The sequence below is a fragment of the Limanda limanda genome, chromosome 12, assembly GCF_963576545.1.
Source record: "Limanda limanda chromosome 12, fLimLim1.1, whole genome shotgun sequence".
Taxonomy (NCBI): Eukaryota; Metazoa; Chordata; class Actinopteri; order Pleuronectiformes; family Pleuronectidae; genus Limanda; species Limanda limanda.
In genome coordinates this window covers 7779135-7799260 of record NC_083647.1, presented here as the reverse complement: position 1 = coordinate 7799260, position 20126 = coordinate 7779135, and the positions used below count along the sequence as shown (strand labels likewise).

The 20126-nt window shown below is 42.2% G+C and overlaps 1 protein-coding gene and 1 non-coding gene across 2 annotated transcripts; both read right to left on the bottom strand.

The window, feature by feature from the left end:
• Positions 1 to 5315: 5315 nt before the first annotated feature.
• fosl2 (FOS like 2, AP-1 transcription factor subunit) lies at positions 5316 to 13426 on the bottom strand. The gene is made up of 4 exons (XM_061082734.1): positions 12690 to 13426; positions 10028 to 10282; positions 9633 to 9740; positions 5316 to 8087 (listed from the first exon to the last, which is right to left on the bottom strand). Exons 1-4 carry the CDS (start codon positions 12819 to 12821, stop codon positions 7533 to 7535), a joined length of 1050 nt encoding a protein of 349 aa, XP_060938717.1. The 5' UTR covers positions 12822 to 13426; the 3' UTR covers positions 5316 to 7532.
• A 999-nt stretch (positions 13427 to 14425) lies between these two features.
• Positions 14426 to 14499, bottom strand: trnai-aau (transfer RNA isoleucine (anticodon AAU)). Its single transcript has one exon. It is a non-coding gene; the product is annotated as a tRNA-Ile (tRNA).
• Between the last annotated feature and the right edge of the window lie 5627 nt (positions 14500 to 20126).

The window sequence follows — 20126 nt, the reverse complement described above, 5'->3', positions numbered from 1 at the left end:
TTAGAAACTTTCTTCAACATGACGCAGCGTTCTGAACGTCCTGTCTCCTGTCGATCCTCCTGTGATGTTTCACTCCTTGATCCTCGACTTTCTGCTGGATTCTGCTTCAATGGGCTTTGCTCTGTCCGGTGAGGGACCGCTTTCTGTTTGCTGGGTCCTCAGTGTAATGAGTTCTTAATCGATGGGCCTCACTCAACAACACTTACAGTCAATACACAATCCTCTCAAGAAGCTGAATTCTCAGTTTATCCCACAGTGAAGATTGATTCGATGGTTAAACAGAGGGTAAACCTGTCAATGATATTATTATGTGTTTATTTTAATGTAATGAGCAGGATTTATGTGCGTTTACATCCAGTTTAGCTGTTGCTGCAGTCTCCTTCATCTACAGTATCTGTTTGTGTTTATCTGTTATCGCTGCCCTCAAGGGGAAAAAAAGTCAATACTGTAGATTATGGAAACGTCTGCATTGATTTTAATATAAGTCTCTGCTATAACAGTGTCTCAGTGATCTTCAGTCTCACTAGTAAGAACATTCATAATATTTCCAGGGAGCTGGAGGCTCCGGTCCTTTAATAAACGTCTACATCAGCACCCAGGGGGCACAGTCACCTTAAATGGCTGGGTGCTGCTGTTTCCTCACTTCATGCTCAAAGGTGCACAGTAGCGCACTCTGTGTGAGTTCATTGCTTTGGTCTTTGAAAAGTGAACGTCGTCGTCAGCGATATCTGTGGCCATCTCTGTGCTGAAGGACGTCCAGGTGGTTTGTGCAGAGGAACAAAGAGATGTTATCTGCTGCTGCTGCTGCTGCTGCTCTGATCGTTCAGAGAACGCAACTTAAAGCCCAGACAGAGCAGTGACTAAGTACCTTTACTCAAGTACTGCGCTCAAGCACATATTGGAGATACTTGTACTTTATATTGCTACTTAGGGAAACATTGTACTCTTGACTGCACTACATTTGCCTCACAGCTTTACTTACTTTTCAGATGTAAACCATGTATCTGCCCAGGAGTTGATGCTGAATGTTTTTGATAAACTGAAGCATGAACTGTTCCTTTACGCGGTGAACCAATTTGTAAATCAACTTTTGTTTAAATCCAAATGCATGAGCTGGAAAATGCATCTTCACAGAACTGAAAATAGGCATTTCTCTGGGCTGGTGAGAAGTTTTGATCTCAACATTGCTGTAGATGACACAACCCAAACGTTTATGAACTAGTTCAAATGAACTCAATCTTAAACATACAGAAACATCTACAGTAGTAAAATGCAACAGAGATATCGGTGCAGCAGCTTGTCAGCAGCAAACTGTTGTACTGCACTATGGGAACTTCTACTCTTCATATATATTTTGGGCGTAATACTTGAGTATGTTTAAAGTGTGAAATCAATATCTTTACTTCAGTAAAGAATCTGAACACTGTTAAAGTCCGGCTGCAGGATGTTAACTTCTATGGAAGTAATAACATGCAGCAATAAAAGCACTGCATGCAAAACACATTTTTTTACTTGAAAGGAAGTGTTTCAGGTTATTGATTTATTCATTAATCCTTCTGTATATTTTAGTAAACATTATAAACACTAAAGTTGAATCAAGTGAACAAATTCATTCACTCTCTGCTTTACATTTGCTTCTGTTCCTTTTAACTGTGCTTATTAAAGTGCGTCTCAGTACTTTTCAATACATATTATGAATCACAGATATTAGTACATATGCAATTAATGTTTTTACAAATGATCATTGTTGAAAAAACAGATTTACCTCAAAGTTCACTGATGTGACAAACAATTCCATGTGTTGGATTTAGTTGTGGATCATGACAATGTGACAAGGTTACATTATAACCTTGGTTCTCTGAGTGAAGAGATTATCTCTCCAACTCTGTATATATGGAACATTTAACGGAGAGATAGTCCAGATACGATACAGAACATTTGTCTTCTTCTCATCTGAAAGTTGGAAATATAGAAATAAAAAATATGGAAATGGTCTGTATTATATAGAGCTTTTTTCACACTTGATGACCACTTAAAGGGATAGTTCACCCAAAAATTAAAATTCAACTATCAACTATCCCTTTAAGCTCTTTACAGCACAGTTTTTGCCTTTCACCCATTCACCCACTTGCTCTATGAGAAGGGTTCAGTATATTGCCCAAGGACACTTCAGCCTGCAGAATATATAGCCTCTCTAACATGTAACTGATAATAACATGTTCCAGCTTCTTCCAGCAGAGTATCACATGACATCTAATAATATTTCTTGCTGTGTCATCTTTTTGCAGGGTTTCTCAAAAACGTTTTCTCAAATACACACACTACACATCTGTGGTGCAGTGTGTGTATTTGGTCTTATAATCGGATTTGAGCCATGTGCCCCAGTATATATCTTCATCTGCAATGTTTGTCAGCATCGATCTTGGGCCTTTACCCCTTTGTTATCTTCACGGTGGCTGAAATCAATTGACTCTTTACTGTAATTATCCTTGTGTGTTTTTCTGCGGCTCTGCTTACTCAGCACAAGCACAGGGAGCATGTTGCATTCAGGTGGAGTCTGTGAACCTGAACGCTCGGTTATGTTGAAACCTTGGTTCTCTGGGTGAAGAGACCATCTCTCCAACTCCGTACATATAGATTATGCTTTCGGTGGAGGATCACCCCAAGAAAGAAAGGGCAAAAGTCAGAGCAACGTTTTTTTCTTCTTAAATTAATTGTGAGCTGTAATCAACTCTCATGGCCGAAATCGATTTAATCCAAGAACAGGAGAGTGAAACATGGAAAGAGAGAGCTGTGTTCTGTTTGACTGAACTTTCTGATCTCTTACTGTGTTTCTACATTAGATTATTAACATAATGAAAAAATACTAAGTAGATTGATTTATAGCAGGCTCTTTGTCATCTGGGCTGACTTTTTAAAATATGCAGATTCATTTTTAACGATTAAATCTCCTCTGCTTCGCTCTCTCTGCCAAAGACTTTGCAGCTGGATGGTGGAGCTGAACACTGCACCGAGGCATTGCAGAGGTTGGGATCAAGTTTTCTGTTTGACATGAAAATTGATTTTTTTTTTTTATGTGCTGAAAGGAGAGAAGAAAAGAAAAGAAATGAAATTGAAATGCAAATGAAAAAAAAACAGCTGATGTAATTATATGAGCTTGTAAAGATGAAGCGGTTTGGATACAACTTTCACACTTAAATGTGAAGCTAGGGAACAGGCCAGTTTTTCTCCTGTGTGCCACCATGTGTCCTGAAATCAATTTATTCTCCTTTCCATTATTTAAGGACTAAACTGACCAGCATGCATTGTGAGAGGCCTGCAGACCAAAGAGGAGCAGTTCAGGATGTGAAGTACAGCAGGAGCTCAGCAAATAATACATATTATATTATATTATATTATATTATATTATATTATATTATATTATATTATATTATATTATATTATATTATATTATATTATATTATATTATATTATATTATATTATATTATATTATATTGTATTATATTGTATTATATTATATTATATCATATTACATGATATTACATGATATTATATTATATTATATTACATGATATTATATTGTGTATTTGTTTCTTATGTTTATCAACAGGCAGTTATGTGGATTATTTGTCTGTACGTGATCTACAGTTTGAAAGAAAGACTATTTTCACCATGTCATGTTTGCTTTTTGAGCCTTTGATGGAACCACACTGCCGCTCTGTGGTAGTATTATGCAACCTCAGCTTAGGAAGGAATACGCCTTTTATTTTGAGAGGTCAAACGGAAGTTTGATGTGATTATGTCTGCCTGGATTCTTGTGATGACACGAGAGCAATAAAGTCATTAAAACAAATACACGTTTTTTTTTTTTTTCAATTACTGAATAATTCAAAGTGTAATGAGACACATAACTTTGTGTACAACATTTATTTTACTGATGTCTAACCTTCTAAAAATAATGATGTTGGTCACTCATCTGATTATCGTTTACTGGCGTTAGAAGCATCAGCCGGGTTAGCTAGAAGCTAACACCACAGTAAAGTCTACATGTTGTAAGTGACCATGTTTTACTCAATGCTTCATCCAGGCGAAGTTACCAGCACATCTAACAGTTACGTCACCTAGTGGTCACAGTGAGCAACTGTAAAAAACAATCAAACAACCTGGAATTGTAGACATAATTTCTAAAGATGTAGTTGTAGTTACTCAATATATCCACGAGAGGGCGATGTATTACAATGAATAAGTACAGGCGCTTATTACCATTACAAATACTTTATCTTTTTTTTATGTTCTAAAAAACACATGAAATAAGATAAACACTTAAAAACTAATAAAATTATGATTAACATAATTAATGTTATTATTAATTTGACCACTTGAACATTATAAATACTCATAGTTTTAAAAACACCTTCATCACAAACTTCTGAAGGCAAAAAATAATAAGAGGCCGTGCACACTTCAGGCTTTCCCTTTCAAAGTAAAACAATTCAAGTGTCTCACATAATTATTCAAATTCTGTGTCCTCTAATCTGTTGGGTAATATTTAACATCCTCAGAGACAGCACTGGGAGATTGTATCAGATTATAATTTTTTTTGTCATTTTTCTCCAGACAAACCACAAAAGCATTTTGTAGCTGCTTTTTTGCAGCAGACACACAGTTTTTAGAAGAAAAGCACTGTCTTCTTAATGATTGATTATAGACATTTGTATAAAAATAATGTAATATTATCATATGAAACTTTATTTGTGGATTAAGTTTGGCAATGTAATTACATTTTCATTTTATAATTCTAATTCAGGTTGGTGCATAAGAATGATATACATACTGTATTTAACTAAACAAAATAGAGACATAATATAACAACCATAATATTTGATTTTAAATACTGCATATACAGAAGACTAAAGGCTATTTCCTCTTTTACTTAAATATATAAATATATAGGCTATATGCCTCCTAGTCCATATTTAAGATTTAGAATAATATTTCTTTATATCATAATTCTGAAGCAGAAAGAATGATAACATTTCACGGGGACTAATTTTAAAAGTTAAGCCTGTAATGATCATAATGAACATTGTTATTGGACCAAAAGGTTTTATTTAAACCTTTAAAGATGGGTAGAATCGTTTTTCTCTCTCTCTCTTTCTATTAGAATGGTTTGAGTATTATTATAATATTAATAGTAATATTAATAGGGTGATAATATTTTCAATATTAGATTTTATCTCAAACATTTGCAGAACCTGCAATGTTAGTTAAGTGAATTAGAGTCAGCACATTACCATGAACGAAAAATGCACAATTCGAAGTTGAAAATCATTTTATTATTATTATTGTTCATTTAAATTAACAAACACTGCTATACATATTGCTGTTTTTTATTAATTTTGAATCATTTTCAACAGTTAAAGCATTTGGAAAAGAAGTAATAGTAGCTGAAAACAGACGACAGACAGTAGATGACATGTACAGTAGAAGATCTACAGTCAATGGCTTTCCTATGTGTGTCAAGGGGCTTCAGAGTGTTTCAACAAAGAGACGCAACTGACTCGCCCACAGTTAAGTGTTTTTGGTTTTCGTTTCACCTTCACAGGATCCCAGGCTTCCTGCTGCATCACACCATATCACAGCCGGTGATGTTAAACCCAATATCATTGAAATATAAATAGCCGACATGGTTTTCTCCAAACAAGTAGCAGCAGCTCGTATTTTGGATTTCCAAAGTCTGTTTTTCTGCATCCAGCGCAACAAACCACAACTCCTCCTCCTCTGATAACAGAAAGGTTTCGAACAAAGATGACACCCCCACTTTCACCCCTGACATGTTATATTCGTTAGGAATGTTTGAAGTAAACATAAAAAAAATCCCAAATATCGCTGTTGTGTCCTTCTCAGTGCACGGTATTTTAAATCCCTCATCCCTTTAAGATACACACATGTAAAAAAAAAAAAAAGAAGTGCTTCGTAGAACTTCAGAAATATTACGTCTTGTCAAGGTGTCTCCTCTTTCATGTCAGGCCAGCTGGGGAGAGAGTTCTTCTTATTTCTTCCTCAACAAAGTGAACTGTGTCCGGCCCTAGCTCGAAGCCAACTCATCGAGTACATCCTTGTTGGCCTATATTCATACACACCCATAAATTAGCACATCTGAGTTGAATTCAAACATCGTTTCTTTACTAAAAGTGACAGATTTACAAACACAGTATAAACAGGGTTGACATCATTGGCAGCTGGCGACAGTCTAGACCACAGTGGCTTTTTCTATTTTTTCAAATTTTAGCAAAAATTCCTTCTTTTAGACAAAGACGGACGAATCACCAACCTTTTTTGGCTTTTTGAAACCTGACCTGCTGCAGAGAGGCAGCGTTGAGAGAGAAAAGACCTTTATTTAGAGCCTAAAGGAGACAAACAACAGAATCTTGAGGAGGAGGAGGGTTCTGTTCGGTTATGTTGTGACACAATGAAGCGATGAAGTTTGTCGCCCCCTGCACATAAAGTACCAACTCTCCAACGGCTCGACCATTCAGCGGCCTCCAGTCCTGCCACGCTCCTCGCCACGGGGTTCTACTACACCAGAGATATGATCCCTGACATTAATGTAAATCACATACACTTTGTCATAAACAGGTTGTAAAGTTCAGGTACACAACCACTGAGGAAAAGCACAACAATACTACTATAAAGTCAAGCCACTAAGGCAAAAATAGAAGGTATAGAGTATTGAGGATCTAGTCATTGATTGAGAGTTGTCTCATACGTTTGCAACACTGAGGAGCGCTCCAGTCACCCTGCGGATGACAACTTTGCTTTTTCTACAGGCGGATTAAGGAGAGGGGCAGAATCTCAACAAACACTTTGCAAAACGGAATCGGCACAGTCCATAAATACAATTAAAGAGACGGAGATCACACCCGGGAATGTGCAAACATTCTCGGCAGCGATTCCCGATGCAAGGTCCAGAGAAGAGAAACAAAAGACAAGAGGAAGTCTTTGCTCTTTGTCTCTTTCACTCATACGAAGTGCCAGTAAGACGCTGACCTCGTAGAAGTGATTTATTGATTCGTCTTGGCAGAGTGCAAGTGTCCACATGGCTTTTTCAACAGGTTCAAAAATATATATATATTAGTTAAGAACACGCTCTCTATTTTAAGTCACGTCAACTCACGGTTGCCCCATGGAGGCCAGTCTCTCTTCAGGATTGTCTGCCCAGTAAACAAGTTGACACTCGAGTTGAAATGGCAAAGGGTTGACTCTCTTTAGGTTTGGTGCACGCACTTTTACAAATAGAAATATTTTTTTACAGTGAAGCAGAACAAGAGGAAACACGCGGCGTAGCCCTTGCGGGTCTCCCTGCGGAGGGGAAACGGCTCACATGGTCAGCTTGGTCTGGACTTTTCAATGTGCTCTTGGGTCTTTATTAAAAGACACTGGAGAGAGGGGAGGGGGCGTGCAGTCGGTGCTCCTGCTCGCCCTCAGCCACAGTGTTTGTTTCTCAGCTGCGCCGAGCTGACGGCCTCGTTCAGAGCGCCAGCAGGGTGGGCGAGTTGAGGGAGTCTGAGGACTGGTCGCCGCTGCTGCTGCTGCGCCGGTGGGCCTTGGAGCAGGACTCGGAGGAGGGCGACGGGCTCTCGGGCTCCAGCATGCTCGGGTAGGTGAATATGAGGCTCGGGGCGTTGGGCGTGGCAGCCGGGGTGGACGCCGCCACCACCGGCGTGTTCAAGCTGTCTCCATCTGTGCAGTACATCCCCCCGCCACCCAGGCAGATAGGCTTGATGACGGAGCGCTGAAGCTTGCCCAGGTCTCCCACATCATCATCGGGCTCCTGCTTCACCACCACCGGGTTCATCTGAGAGCGGGGCGGCATGCTAGGGCGCATGGTCAGGGGGAGTGGGGCGCACTGCTGCTGGTGCTGGTGCTGCTGATGGTGCATCGCCGACTGTTGGCGATCGTCAATGGGCAGCTTACACACTGGATTGTGGGCGACCAGCATGAACTCCAGCTTGTCCTTCTCCTTCTGTAGGCTCTCGATCTCTTTCTGCAGGTCGGATTTCTCATCCTCCAGTTTCTCGGTCTCCTGTTGACACACAAATGAAATATGAGAAATGAGAACTTGAGCACAAGTATGGACATGTTTATTTTTGTTTACTATATCTTGGACAGAATGGCAGAAGGATGAAGAATGGTGAAGAGATGATGACAAAAAAAGATCTTGAATCTAATGTGAATCATGCAAAATGCCCCAAACACATTATTTTGAAGTTGAAATGCTCAGCTGTAGAATTGATCGTCAACCCAGAGCTTTCTGAACCATGTGATGATGCCAGAGTTTCCTCCACAATCAGGTAGTCAGACTGTGTGAGTGTGTTCCTCCAAAGGGCCAAAAGAGGGCACTGTTTGCTTGCTGCGGTTTCTCAAAAGCAGACAGTAGCACAGGCAACATTAAATCTAGAATTAATCACGGCACATTAAAACTTGTAAACGTGTTATCTCAAGGCCCTCCGTTTGAATTTGAGCGCCCAATAATGACTGCATTGTTTGTGTCTGGGAGATACGGGATCTGCGTCAACAATGTGTCATTAATGTTTCACACATAACAGAAAAAGACAGATCCCATGAAAAGCTGTTTGTCAGGCTCAGACACAACTGGCTGATAAGCTGGCATGCTGTCTGAGAACTTTGACTCATGGGCAAAGGTATGAGGAAGCCCTGGAAGGAGGTGGTGGTGCCCAGTGTGAGGCTTGTGTATGTGAGCGTTATCAGTAAATCTAAGGGGAGATTAATGTCGGGATATCGCTCAGTCTTTTCCTTTCAGTGGAAAGCGATCATAACATCCTTATTTGGAATAAAGAAAACAGGCATGTGAAGGAGGAAGGGCTTTTTCTTTCCTTCCAGGAAGCATTTGCTGTAATGTGTGTGTGTTTGAATATGTGTGTGTGTGTGTGTGAGTGTTTGTGTGTGTGAGTGCGTGTGCAAGCACCATGGCTCTATGTGGGATTGTGAAACAAGCAATTTGCCCCTTTTATAAAAATGTCCTGCATTCATGGAGACAGCTGCCTACAGCAAATTCCATTCCTGCATGGGATTTTTTTAAGGCCTGACAAGCTCAACCTCGCTGTAATTCGGCTAATTAGTCCATTTAGATGCCGTTACTGTCTGCCAGGCAGGGCCACGAGACAGCCCTACCTCTGTCTACAGCTGCCCGAGACAAAAAGCTTTTCAGCGCCTGTCATCTCCTCACTCAGACCTTGCACTCAGAGGCACAGTGAGAGTCGAAACCAGTAATGCGAGGTTGTAAATTTAGGTGTGGAGTTCAATCACTCGTCAGAAATCTGGTTTCCTGCCAGACGTCTGAACAAAGTCTGACCCCCACCTCCCTATTGTGTCCTACGTGATCTCTGTGCAAAAAAATCTTTTCCCTTGTTGCTCTTTAGTCATTTTTCACATTTTCCGCATCAACAATAAACACGACGGAGCTGGGTGTTTATCAACTAGAGCTCCTTCCCACATGAGAGGAATGAGAGGCTCTGATTTTGCAGTTGTTTTACACGATAGCAGCGAAACCCACGAGACGATTGGCATGTGCTCTGGTGACTATGGTTGTCGGGTCTCTGCCACTCACCCCTTGCAGCATGTCGGTGAGCTCTCGTCTCCGGTTGCGGCACTTGGCGGCGGCCAACTTATTCCTCTCACGCCTCACCCTCCTCTTTTCCTCTTCCTCCGGGGTGAGCTGAGGGCGAGAAAAGAACGAGCACAACACGTTAAAAAAAACCAGGCCTTTTTGAAAAAATATTAAAGAGAGGAGCAAGAAGTAAACAAGAGCTGGGTGACTATGGCAGACTGTGAGCAGAATAACAATCAGAGAAGGAATTTAACGGTAGAGTAAAATTAAATCAACATGTTTATTCTAGGGTTTTTAATGATTATTAAATTATTTTGCTTCGTTCTCATCTAAAGAAGGAAATTCACATAAAATTATATTCCCCAAAAATATATGTGTCATCCCAGGCCTCTCACCTGTTCGTCCCGCTTACGCCGACCTCTGGCGTCCCCGATGGAGCGGATGACCCCGGGCCGAGCCAGCGTGTTGTGCCCCAGCATCCCCGGCCCGTTGCTCAGGTGATGGCCGTACGGGTGGGAGCGGGAGTAAGGGTTGGACATGGAGGTGATGACAGTGGGCTGCACCATCCACTGCAGGTCCTGGCTGGTTGTGATTGCATTGATGGTGGGTATGAAGGCACTGTTGGAGCCGGGCATGTCAACCCTGTACTTCTGCAACGAGAAGGAACGAGGCAAACAGGATGAAGAATGATGATAGAACATTTTTCCAGAGAAGTGGGTTGGCAGTCACATCCAGGCGAGCAAGCCTATTGTGCTGGCGTGGTGTCAGTGGATCCAAGGACAACAACCTCACTTTAAGCACCGTAGTTTGTATATATGAAATGTGCTCCACTTCACTGGCAGCACATTCGCACACACACACACCACCCACCATTATTAAATTCACACTTTTTCCACATTTCAAGCAAATAGCCGTGATTCGATCCACGCAGGCCAAATGCTGTGTTTGTCTGTGTGTGTGACCAGAGAGTGGAACAGTGACACATGCTGTGAATCATGGGAAAGCCCAAGGTGTCCGTTGCATCTCACTTTACTACAATAACCAGAGACAAAGAAACTGAACGGGTGAAGTGTTACGCACGTCTGGACTGTGAGGGGAGAAAGAGGAGCCATTTGTTTTAAATTATTTTAATAAAATAACATTTAATATAAAAACATTGTTCTGACATCAACAGGAAGCAGAATGGTCTCGTAGCTCATCCAGAGACATGAATGTGAATCCAAGTTTCTCGACTTTTGGCACCAACCCGTAAAATAAAAAGATTTAAGACCTTTTGCAAATATTAACATATATAAATGTATAATAATCTACTGTCTATAAGTGAGTGAATTTTTTTGCTTAATAATCAGCAGTGTGAGCAGCGGTGTCAGGTCAGTATTGCCTCATGTCTCTGGACTCCACAAAAAGTCTGCCAGCCTCTGTGCGTAATTTACGCACGTCCCTATAGCCCAAGATATTCCCGATTTTCCGTCGGACATCCTGGCAGTCTGTTGGAACTTTGTTTATCTGGTGAGTCATTGTGTATGGGATTTGTTAAGCACATGCGGAACGCAGTCAGTTCCAGTAAAGAGGGAAAACAGCCAGCTGGTACAAGCCAGACAGAGTTATGTGAGCGTTTTTTTAGGAGAGAGCTTGTCTTGAGAACTCGCTGTAAATCAGAACAACGCGTGGACACATTTCACGCAGTGAAGTGTGAAGGACATCAACATCCAGAACAATAAATGAGAAGTCTGCTTAAACTTCTGGTCTCATAAAAAGTATTTGGCTGCAATAAAACAAAAGGATAAAAAGGCTTGATGTGTCAATAAAGCGCACAGAGGGGTCGTGTTCCAGGCCGCTGTAATGGGAAACAGCCAGTGAGAGATAATTACAGGGAAATGATAGATATGGGCCAAAAGTCCTTTTACCGTAATGTTGCGTGAGCCTGGTGGGGCTTTTCCACAGAACTGCGCTATCTACGCAAGACTTGGCTGCGAGTAAACAACACACTACTTCCTGGATTTGTATCCTATTATTTGTGAGTCCAAGGACGCGGCGTGCTCATAACCTCACACTGACACAGCGACAGTATATGTGGTGTACATCGCTCAGAGTGTATCAAAGCACATTTTGATGGAATCGAAGAGATGAATTGCAGGGATTTGAACGCGCAAATGTTGGAATTTTCTCGGCTACAGGAGGCGTCAGATGGCTCCGAGCTCCGCATGCGTGCGCGCAGCCACAGACCCGACTGATCAAATCTGATCTATAACCAGAGTTTTCCCTACAGCCCAATAAGAGAAACGTCTGGGACAAATACCAACTTTAACTGAGCTCCGCAGCAACGCATGCCTCCGGTGAATGTCCAGAATGCTTTAACACCTGGCCAAGAAAATGTAGACATCTCCAAATCCGTGCGTTGCATCTTCCACTATATAAGCTTGAGCTCTGCCCAGTTTAGGAGCCGGTCAGAGTGTCGTATGAACAGAATGTGCTGTAGAGATTTATCGTCCTTGTCATGCGTGCGCGTATAATGCGCCTCCGGTGGTGCCACAGACGAGATGACATGGTTTTACGCACGGATTGGAAAGATGTCCAGCATTCGAGGCATTTCAGTGTGTCCACACACCGCCGAACATGTGCCAGTGGAGTTAACGCGATAGGCACTGTTGAAACATTAGAGACAGATTGAAGAATAAATGTTTTCATCAACTGATACACGCACGGGCTCGTCATTTACTTTAAGTGCCAGCCTGTGCGCCCATTTCTGATCCAAGCAAATCCACAGACCGTGTCGAGATAACTCATGACATAATTCAAATGGTATGAGTCCTAAATACTTGTGTACGGATCCAGTCTATTGCGTGTGGTCTGAGTCACCGTTTCTACCCGTGTCAATGGGTTCGTGCGTGTTTTTCTCCCCACACGACCTGCAGGAGTCAGATGAATTAGTCAAAGCGCGGACGCACGATTGAATACATATTTCGTCACGTTTTTCTAAGATGTTCCGCGCCTCAAGCTAATTTCAAAACATTAAAATGTTTCTACGTCCGCCACGTTTGCTTGTGTTTTCTTTACCTGGTAGTTTGAGGTAGAGATCGGACTTCCGATCGTGCTGCTGCCGCTGGTGAAGGACTCTGGCCCGGCCGGAGAGGTGCTGCTGCTGCCGCGGGACGAGGTGTCGTAGTTCCCGGAGTAGTCCTGGTACATGATCCAGGAAATAGGAAGATTTCAGTAGACGATCTGAGCTGGGGAACTTTTTTTTGTCTTTCTTCAAATCCTCGCAGATTTAAAAAAAAAAAGAGGCACCAACAGAAAAAAATTAAAAAATCCTCTGACTGGAGACGTTGTTTTTGGAGGAAATCCAGTGAAGAGATGCCAAAGTGCAATAATGCTCCTATAAACTAAAATCTACAACATCTTATGAAGAGTGCAGCGTAGAATAAATATTGTCTGTTATATGAATGGCTTCTTCCTCGTCTTATTGCGCCCGAGCCGCAGGTAGAGCTACACTCAAGATCCTCTCAGGTGCGCAAACTTCCGCCTGAAGTCAGCCTCAGCAGATCCAAGTGAACCTGGAGTTACAGTGACTCACATGGACCTTCGCTTCAGAGCCTGTAGCCTGCCTGACCTCTGAGGATTCTCCCTCCTCTCACCTGCTTCTCTATCTCTGCGCTATCTGCCGCTCACGGAACACTTCGAAGTTTTTTTTTTCTCTCTCTCTCTCTCTGTCTCTCTCTCTCTCCTTCTTTTCCTTTTCACCACCCTGCTCAGAGATGACTCACTTCAATGGCACTATGAAGAACTGCAACGGCTTTTCAACACCAACGACACAGCCCACGTCACGGCCTGGGCGTTGCGACTCCATCCGAGGGGAGGGGTCGCGTCTGGATAAGGCAGCGACGCGGAGAGCACCGGAGCGCACCGGGGAGGTGGAGAGAGAGTTCGGATTGGGTGAAAGTGTCAGGAGCGCGTCCGGAGATGTGCGTGTGTGTGTGTGTGTGGTGCACGGAGCCGTGCGCGGGGCTCGCTGCTCGTCTCACTTGCTCTCGTCCATTGACGCATGTTTCCTGAAATGGGCAGTTGCGTCAGAGCGCGCGTGTGGGTTTCCTTGGTAAAAAGGAGCGTCACGCACGGGAGGGATTCCCTCCCCTCAGAGGCGCTGGTCCCGGTCCGGTTCTCTCCTCCGCTGCAGGAACAGAGAGGAGGGTAGAGAGAGAGAGAGAGATAGCACACACACGTACACAAACGCACGCGCACACACACACACACACAAACGCAAACGCACGCACACACACACACACACGTCATCTTTGCACGACTTCAGAGAACATTACATCGATTTCCCATAACCATTACCATATACTTTAACCTTAACATAACCCTTAACATAACCCTTAACATAACCCTTAACATAACCTTAAGGATATTACACAGGTATCATCTTTTGTGATGGGCCTTTTAATGAATGAATGAATCTGTTTTTAATACACCCTGCCCCCAGTCTGCCAATCCCCTTATAGCACCCATTAGGCATTTTAACTAACTAACTAACTAACTAACTAACTAACTAACTAACTAACTAACTAACGAACGTACCAAATAACCAACTTTAACCCTCTAAACTAAATGAACTTTAAAAACAAGTTGTCATTGCTAAAATATAATCATTTATATTATGGTGACTTTATTGATTTAACATAAGTTTTGGTCCCCATAAGGAAGACAAGTCCCCGTGTGTGAACAGATGTAGGACCCCCCGAGTACATGAGAACCAGCAGCAGCAGACCCACACACACTCGTCAAAAGGGAAGTGGCCAGTACGGGGATCGAACCCGCGACCTTGGCGTTATTAGCACCACGCTCTAACCAGCTGAGCTAACCGGCCATGAGCGGCGGGTGGAGCATCTTACGGTTTTAAACATACACGGAAAATATCCTCGTACTTCTGTTTTAGTGAGGACACTTATTTGCGTAAGTGGCTGGACCCTGACCCATAACCTTTAAAACCATAACTAAATGCAGAACTACCCCCATCCCCCCTACGCAAACACGCATGCTGTTCTCTAACGGTGAACACAAAGTGCTCAGAATGATAAGACACGCGTTTTTTCTGCACAATCAGTCTTATTGTTAACCCGGGCTAATGGTCGAAGCCGCGTGGCCCGCTGCCGTGCCAGCGCCGCGCGGCTGCTTCAAAGGCTCCTCACTGAGATGTGGGCTAATTGAGATTCGGACGCAGCTCACAAACAAGGGCGCAGCGCCCAGAAAGTGACATGTTACACGATATGAATTGGCGTATTAAGTATAATCCAATCGACCACGGTTCCTATTTTAATCTGTATCACCATAACCGGTTAATGCTGAGCTCTCCTAAAGCTGTTTGCCGCGCGTATCTGTGCCAGAGCCAGAGTCTCCCGTCAAAAAGTTTCCTCCACCGTGTGTGTGTGTGTGTGTGTGTGTGTGTGTGTGTGTGTGTGTGTGTGTGTGTGTGTGTGTGTGTGTGTGTGTGTGTGTGTGTGTGTGTGTGTGTGCGTGTGTGTGTGTGAGCAGTCAGAGGAAGTTGTGCAGAGGGAACATAATCAGTCTGCAGGGATGGAGAGGAGGGGGGGGTGGGTGGGTTGTCTAAGGTGACCAGTCAGTTTCTGTGCTCGCTCATATCTCCAACACATCAGTTGTACAGCAGGTCCATGCAGCCCCTCTGGAGAAAGACAACACAAATATATTGTTATTATTCTGCCTGCATGAATGTGAGGAGCCTCATATTTGGAAAAGTTTGAGCAAATTAAGTTGTGATATTATCAAGTCATAAAAGACTTAAATAAACGATGCCGTATGCCCCTTATCATGACACACTGTCCAAAATCACAAAGGTTGCGACTCGGAGTCTGCATTTGTGAAATATTTGCTTAACATGATATCCCCAATGTCAACTCATAACAATATTTATTCATCAAGAGTTTATTTCTGAGGTTGAATATTGTGGTTCACAGTCAGAGAGATGCCAAACAATACCGCTGATTAAAGTCATTTACAGGGAACTCTAGCCTATCTGCACTTATGTGTAACTTAAGCTGCTTTCAGACATGAATTAAATTCCGGACAACTATAGGACTATCTGTATTTGGGACACATATTTCAGGCTTTCTGTGGAAACACACGTAAAAGACACAGGCTAAGATGTCAAGAGAGCGGAATCCAAGCTGACACTCCAAGTTACATCAGCAGGGGAATTCATACGTTACATTCTGCCTCACCAGCCCTCACCTGAAGGATTCCTGTGTTGTTGTAAACACGTCTGATTAGAGGATCTCCTGCTGTGTCCTGCATGTGTGAAAGGCGACCTTCGCAGAAAGTTCGGACCCAGTTCTGCGGACATTCTCTGGATTTCACGTCTGAAAATGGCTAATGTCAACTCACGCTGATCTGAATTTCATTGAATTCATGAAGAGAGTTTATTTTTTGCAGTTTGAATATCGTGGTTTGCAATCAGAGCGATGACAGTCAAGACATAAAATCACATACGGCTGAAACTAGTTTACAGGAAACTGTGGCCTATCTGCACTAATGTGTCAACTGAAACTAGGGGGTGGGCAATGGGCCCTCAAAATGTCCGTGCACGTCCCTGCTCTGACCTTTGCAGTGATCCGTCTGCAGAAGCTTCTTTAAGCTCCGAGCTGCTGCTTCGCCCCCCGAAAAAGGCGACATGCAGAAAGCACGCAGATGTTCAATAAATCTTTATTTGAATGACATTAATTAATGATTAATGTTTATCATCTGCCAGCGGCACAGCTTTTCAACGGTGACGGTGTTGCTAAGCGACACAGTTTCTCCCCAAATTGCCTGAGGAAATCTAATCTGCCATAGTCCTATAATTAATGCAGTAATATTTTTGAGATGCACCCATCGGCGTCAATTTGGGCAAAGCAAGGTATGGCGCTGTGACAGGTCGTGTTCCTATAGGAGTCCAATTTTGATCTTTAAGTACATAATGAGATATCAAAGCAAAACACTTGGAATGCACAACAAACAGCATTATAGGCCCGCGTGACGCCTGTCACTCACACGCTGCTGCTCCACTCGCTGCCTCCATAGAAGATGTTAAATCACAGACTCATCTCCAGACGAGATGGAGAGACTCTGCAGAGGTCAGCTCAGGACAGGTCGTGGGTCAGTGTGCACACTGCTCCGACATCACACATCATAAGGAATCAGCTGCACATCGAACATCTCATCCAGCCTGTTGTGCACACTTGTGTTATGTCCACTGCCAGACAATAAGCAGGAGGCTTACATGACAGTGATATGGCTGCTCTGACGCAAGAGCACCCACAGGCCTGATGCTGCCTTCAGGGACCTTTATATCAATCAGGGAGGGGAGATAATAAATAAAGTTGGTCAAGAGCAATAGAAAAAAATGCATTAGGATTATTATCTTTCTAACTTAATAAAGTTACTTGGATAAATGTTTATATTGCAGCCTTATAGTTAACATAATACTGTATATAGATCATACTTTGACAACAATTAAAAGAATAAACACATCATACAAAATGAAAAACATACTATATCATCAGAAAATCTTTATTTTCTGTTAGTCCATACCATGTAATGCTGTATCACAAATGTGTTTTTAAGGCATTGAGGAGTATATCCATAAATATGTTATTGTTTAATAATTCACATGCTTTTCATGATCTGTTTGTTTAACATAAAGGCCGACATCACTCATCCTGCTTGGGCTACTACCCAATGATGGAGGGGGCGTAAACTCAATTCATGTGCTACGAGTAAACTTTTGATGAAATTGTACTTTTCATTTTGTGCCCCAATGCAACCACATTTATATGGTAAATATATTACTTTTTTACAGTTAATTAAATATGATGTACTTTAACAGATTAAACTGTAAATAAAATAGTTAGAACCAGAATCCTCTACATCACCAGAGGAGAGAAAGTCTTATAATAACAGGCATAACAAATGGAGATAATAAGATAATGGAGCAAAGTAGTCACCAAAAATACCCCCCAAAAAATCCACATATACCACAACAGTCTTTACAGACACAAGCAGACATCAGCATAAGTAATTGACACTGAGAGAACCAACATACCACATTTACCTACATTTGATTCATTTTGCCAACAATAATTTTGATGAGGTGATATATTAAATGTGTGACTTTTACTTGTAATGTTGAATTTAATATGTGACCACAACAGCTTTTTTCACCCAAGTACAGAATCTGAATATGTCGTCTCACTCTGACTCCTCCATTATCATCACACACATGATTATTCAGATACGAGTTTGTGTACAGTAATGTGTTTTGCTGCCTGTTCATTTAATTCAGATGAGATATTCAGGTGCAGTTTCTGACAATAAGAAAAGTCTTCCCTCCACATGAAGAAATGGATTCAGATGAACTATAAATCAGCTCATAAGCATTCAATGATTTACAGTATCAGTGAGTCACAAATGATAAGTATGTAAACAGTTTGGTGGAACAGAGAGGGGGGCGAGTGTTTCCTCTGAAATGAAAATTTTCCTCATCTCAGAACATTGAGACCTCACGGTGACGGTTTCATTTCTGTTTTTGTTTTCCTTTGCTTCCTCTCTGAGGCGTCACTCACCTGTCTTGTTGTAAGACCTTAACCTGGATAACAGCTCGACATGATCAGCAAGGCTAATCTCATGGCTCAAGTGCTGGCAGCAGGACACGCGTAGGCGGCAAAGTGCTGACTAGCAGGGTAGAGGGAGCTGGTTAAACAGCAATCAGTGTCACCGACAGTAGGATTTATAGTTGTGCTCCTGGCCTGTTAACACACTAATGTTTAGCTGCGTTTCCTGATGCAACAAAGCAAACGAGCAGCAATGCACGGCTGCTGAGTTCACTTCATGATTTAAGGAGCAGGGTGAGCAACACATGCCCCTGTCTGTTGAATCCTGTGACTTGCTTTGCTCTGACAATGCAGTGGGAGACACGTGCGCCCTCCTGACACTCTATCGTGCAAATTGGATAGAAAAATTGAATAAAAGAAATCGAATGGGCAGTTACATGAAGATGCCCGCTGTGCAAGAACATGGCTTTAAAAAGAGGCCGGATTGCCAGACAGGCAGACAGGCTCCTGTGAATTTAAGTAACCATCCTTCAGTGATTTCTTTTGCCGGTTGCCTTGGTGACTCTTGAACACCAGTCAGGCACAACAGCGCACAGGTATAATTTGATCGCTCTTGACCTCTGGAGTGTGCGATTGGGCAGAGAAGAATATGAATTCATTGGCTGCATGTCCTCCAATAAGGCCAATAGCATAGAGGTGTGCAAAAAAAAAAGAGAAAGAAAGTATAGCTGCTTGACAACGTCTTCTTGTTCATGTACAAGCCAGGTAGACTGCATATTATGCATTTATATCATACCAAGCTTCTCCTGTGGCTGTAGACTGAATGTCTGATCCCATTACTGCTACAGGAAATGGATGAATCTAAGAAACAGTGGTGGGCTAATGTGATCCAATACTGTCTGTAGCGAGACACCACCTAATCAAAGAGCCACTCCAACAATGTTACGCAAGAAGATGATTTTACTGTTGGTCAGGAGCACCACTCAGACTGGAGAAACAGTTGTGTAAGGTCTCCTGTGGCTGTGTGGGTCATCCCAGCTTGTGATTACATTTCAGAGGGTAGGGTGGAACTCTGAATCAAATTTGAACTGTTTTCCGAAATGGAGTTATCGAAATATTTTCCTTTGACATATGAAAAACGCAGCATGAGATTGTCAGAGTCAGATGTGTTCACTACAACAAGAAAATGTCCGGAACATTAAGGTGAGGTGAGGGGGCTGCGTATATTCCACTGTGGAAATCACGTGTCGAATCTTTTCACCAAAAGCTCTTGAATCTCGATGATATCTTCCTCTGCGTCTTCGGCGTTTATGACACCTGTTTTTTACCCTCACTCAGACGATTTCTGGTCATTTTACAAGGGGGCTGGCAGGAAAAGTTCTGGAAAATGCCCTTGAACAACTGACTCGAACATTTCCATTCTGACTAACAGCCTCTCTGGTGCACAGATCATGTCTGAGGGCAACTCACGTTGGAGTTTGACCTTTTTTCGTTCATGTTTTTCTCTTCTTTGAAACATATGAAATGATATTTACCAAATTTAATAACTATTAAAATTCATAAACTAGTCTTTATAGTACAGCCTTTTGCACTAACAAGGTGTAACAGTTACACTAATACGTAAATGACAACCAAACCAAATATAATGGCAGAGGGTGACTTAACAATAAAAAATAATTAACACTTAGTAACAATCAATACTGATCAGATATAATCAATAATGAGTAGTAATTGAATACTCAAGGCACAAATATAAGGGAGTGAGGATATGTGCAAGTATTCAGGTGTAGGACAGAGTGAGTGTTTGTGTGAAGTAAAAGCTAGAATGCGAAAGGAGGTGCATGCATATGTGTGTATTTGCAGGTGCACACTGAGGAGAGGAGGAGGAGGA

What these genes read in the sequence shown, in the direction of transcription:
- fosl2 (XM_061082734.1), bottom strand. Translation starts at nt 12,821, where the DNA reads ATGTACCAGGACTACTCCGGGAACTACGACACCTCGTCCCGCGGCAGC. An exon ending in TCTCTACCTCAAACTACCAG is followed by an intron (nt 10,283 to 12,689) that starts GTAAAGAAAACA and finishes TTCTCGTTGCAG; the next exon opens with AAGTACAGGGTTGACATGCC. An exon ending in GGCGTAAGCGGGACGAACAG is followed by an intron (nt 9,741 to 10,027) that starts GTGAGAGGCCTG and finishes TCTCGCCCTCAG; the next exon opens with CTCACCCCGGAGGAAGAGGA.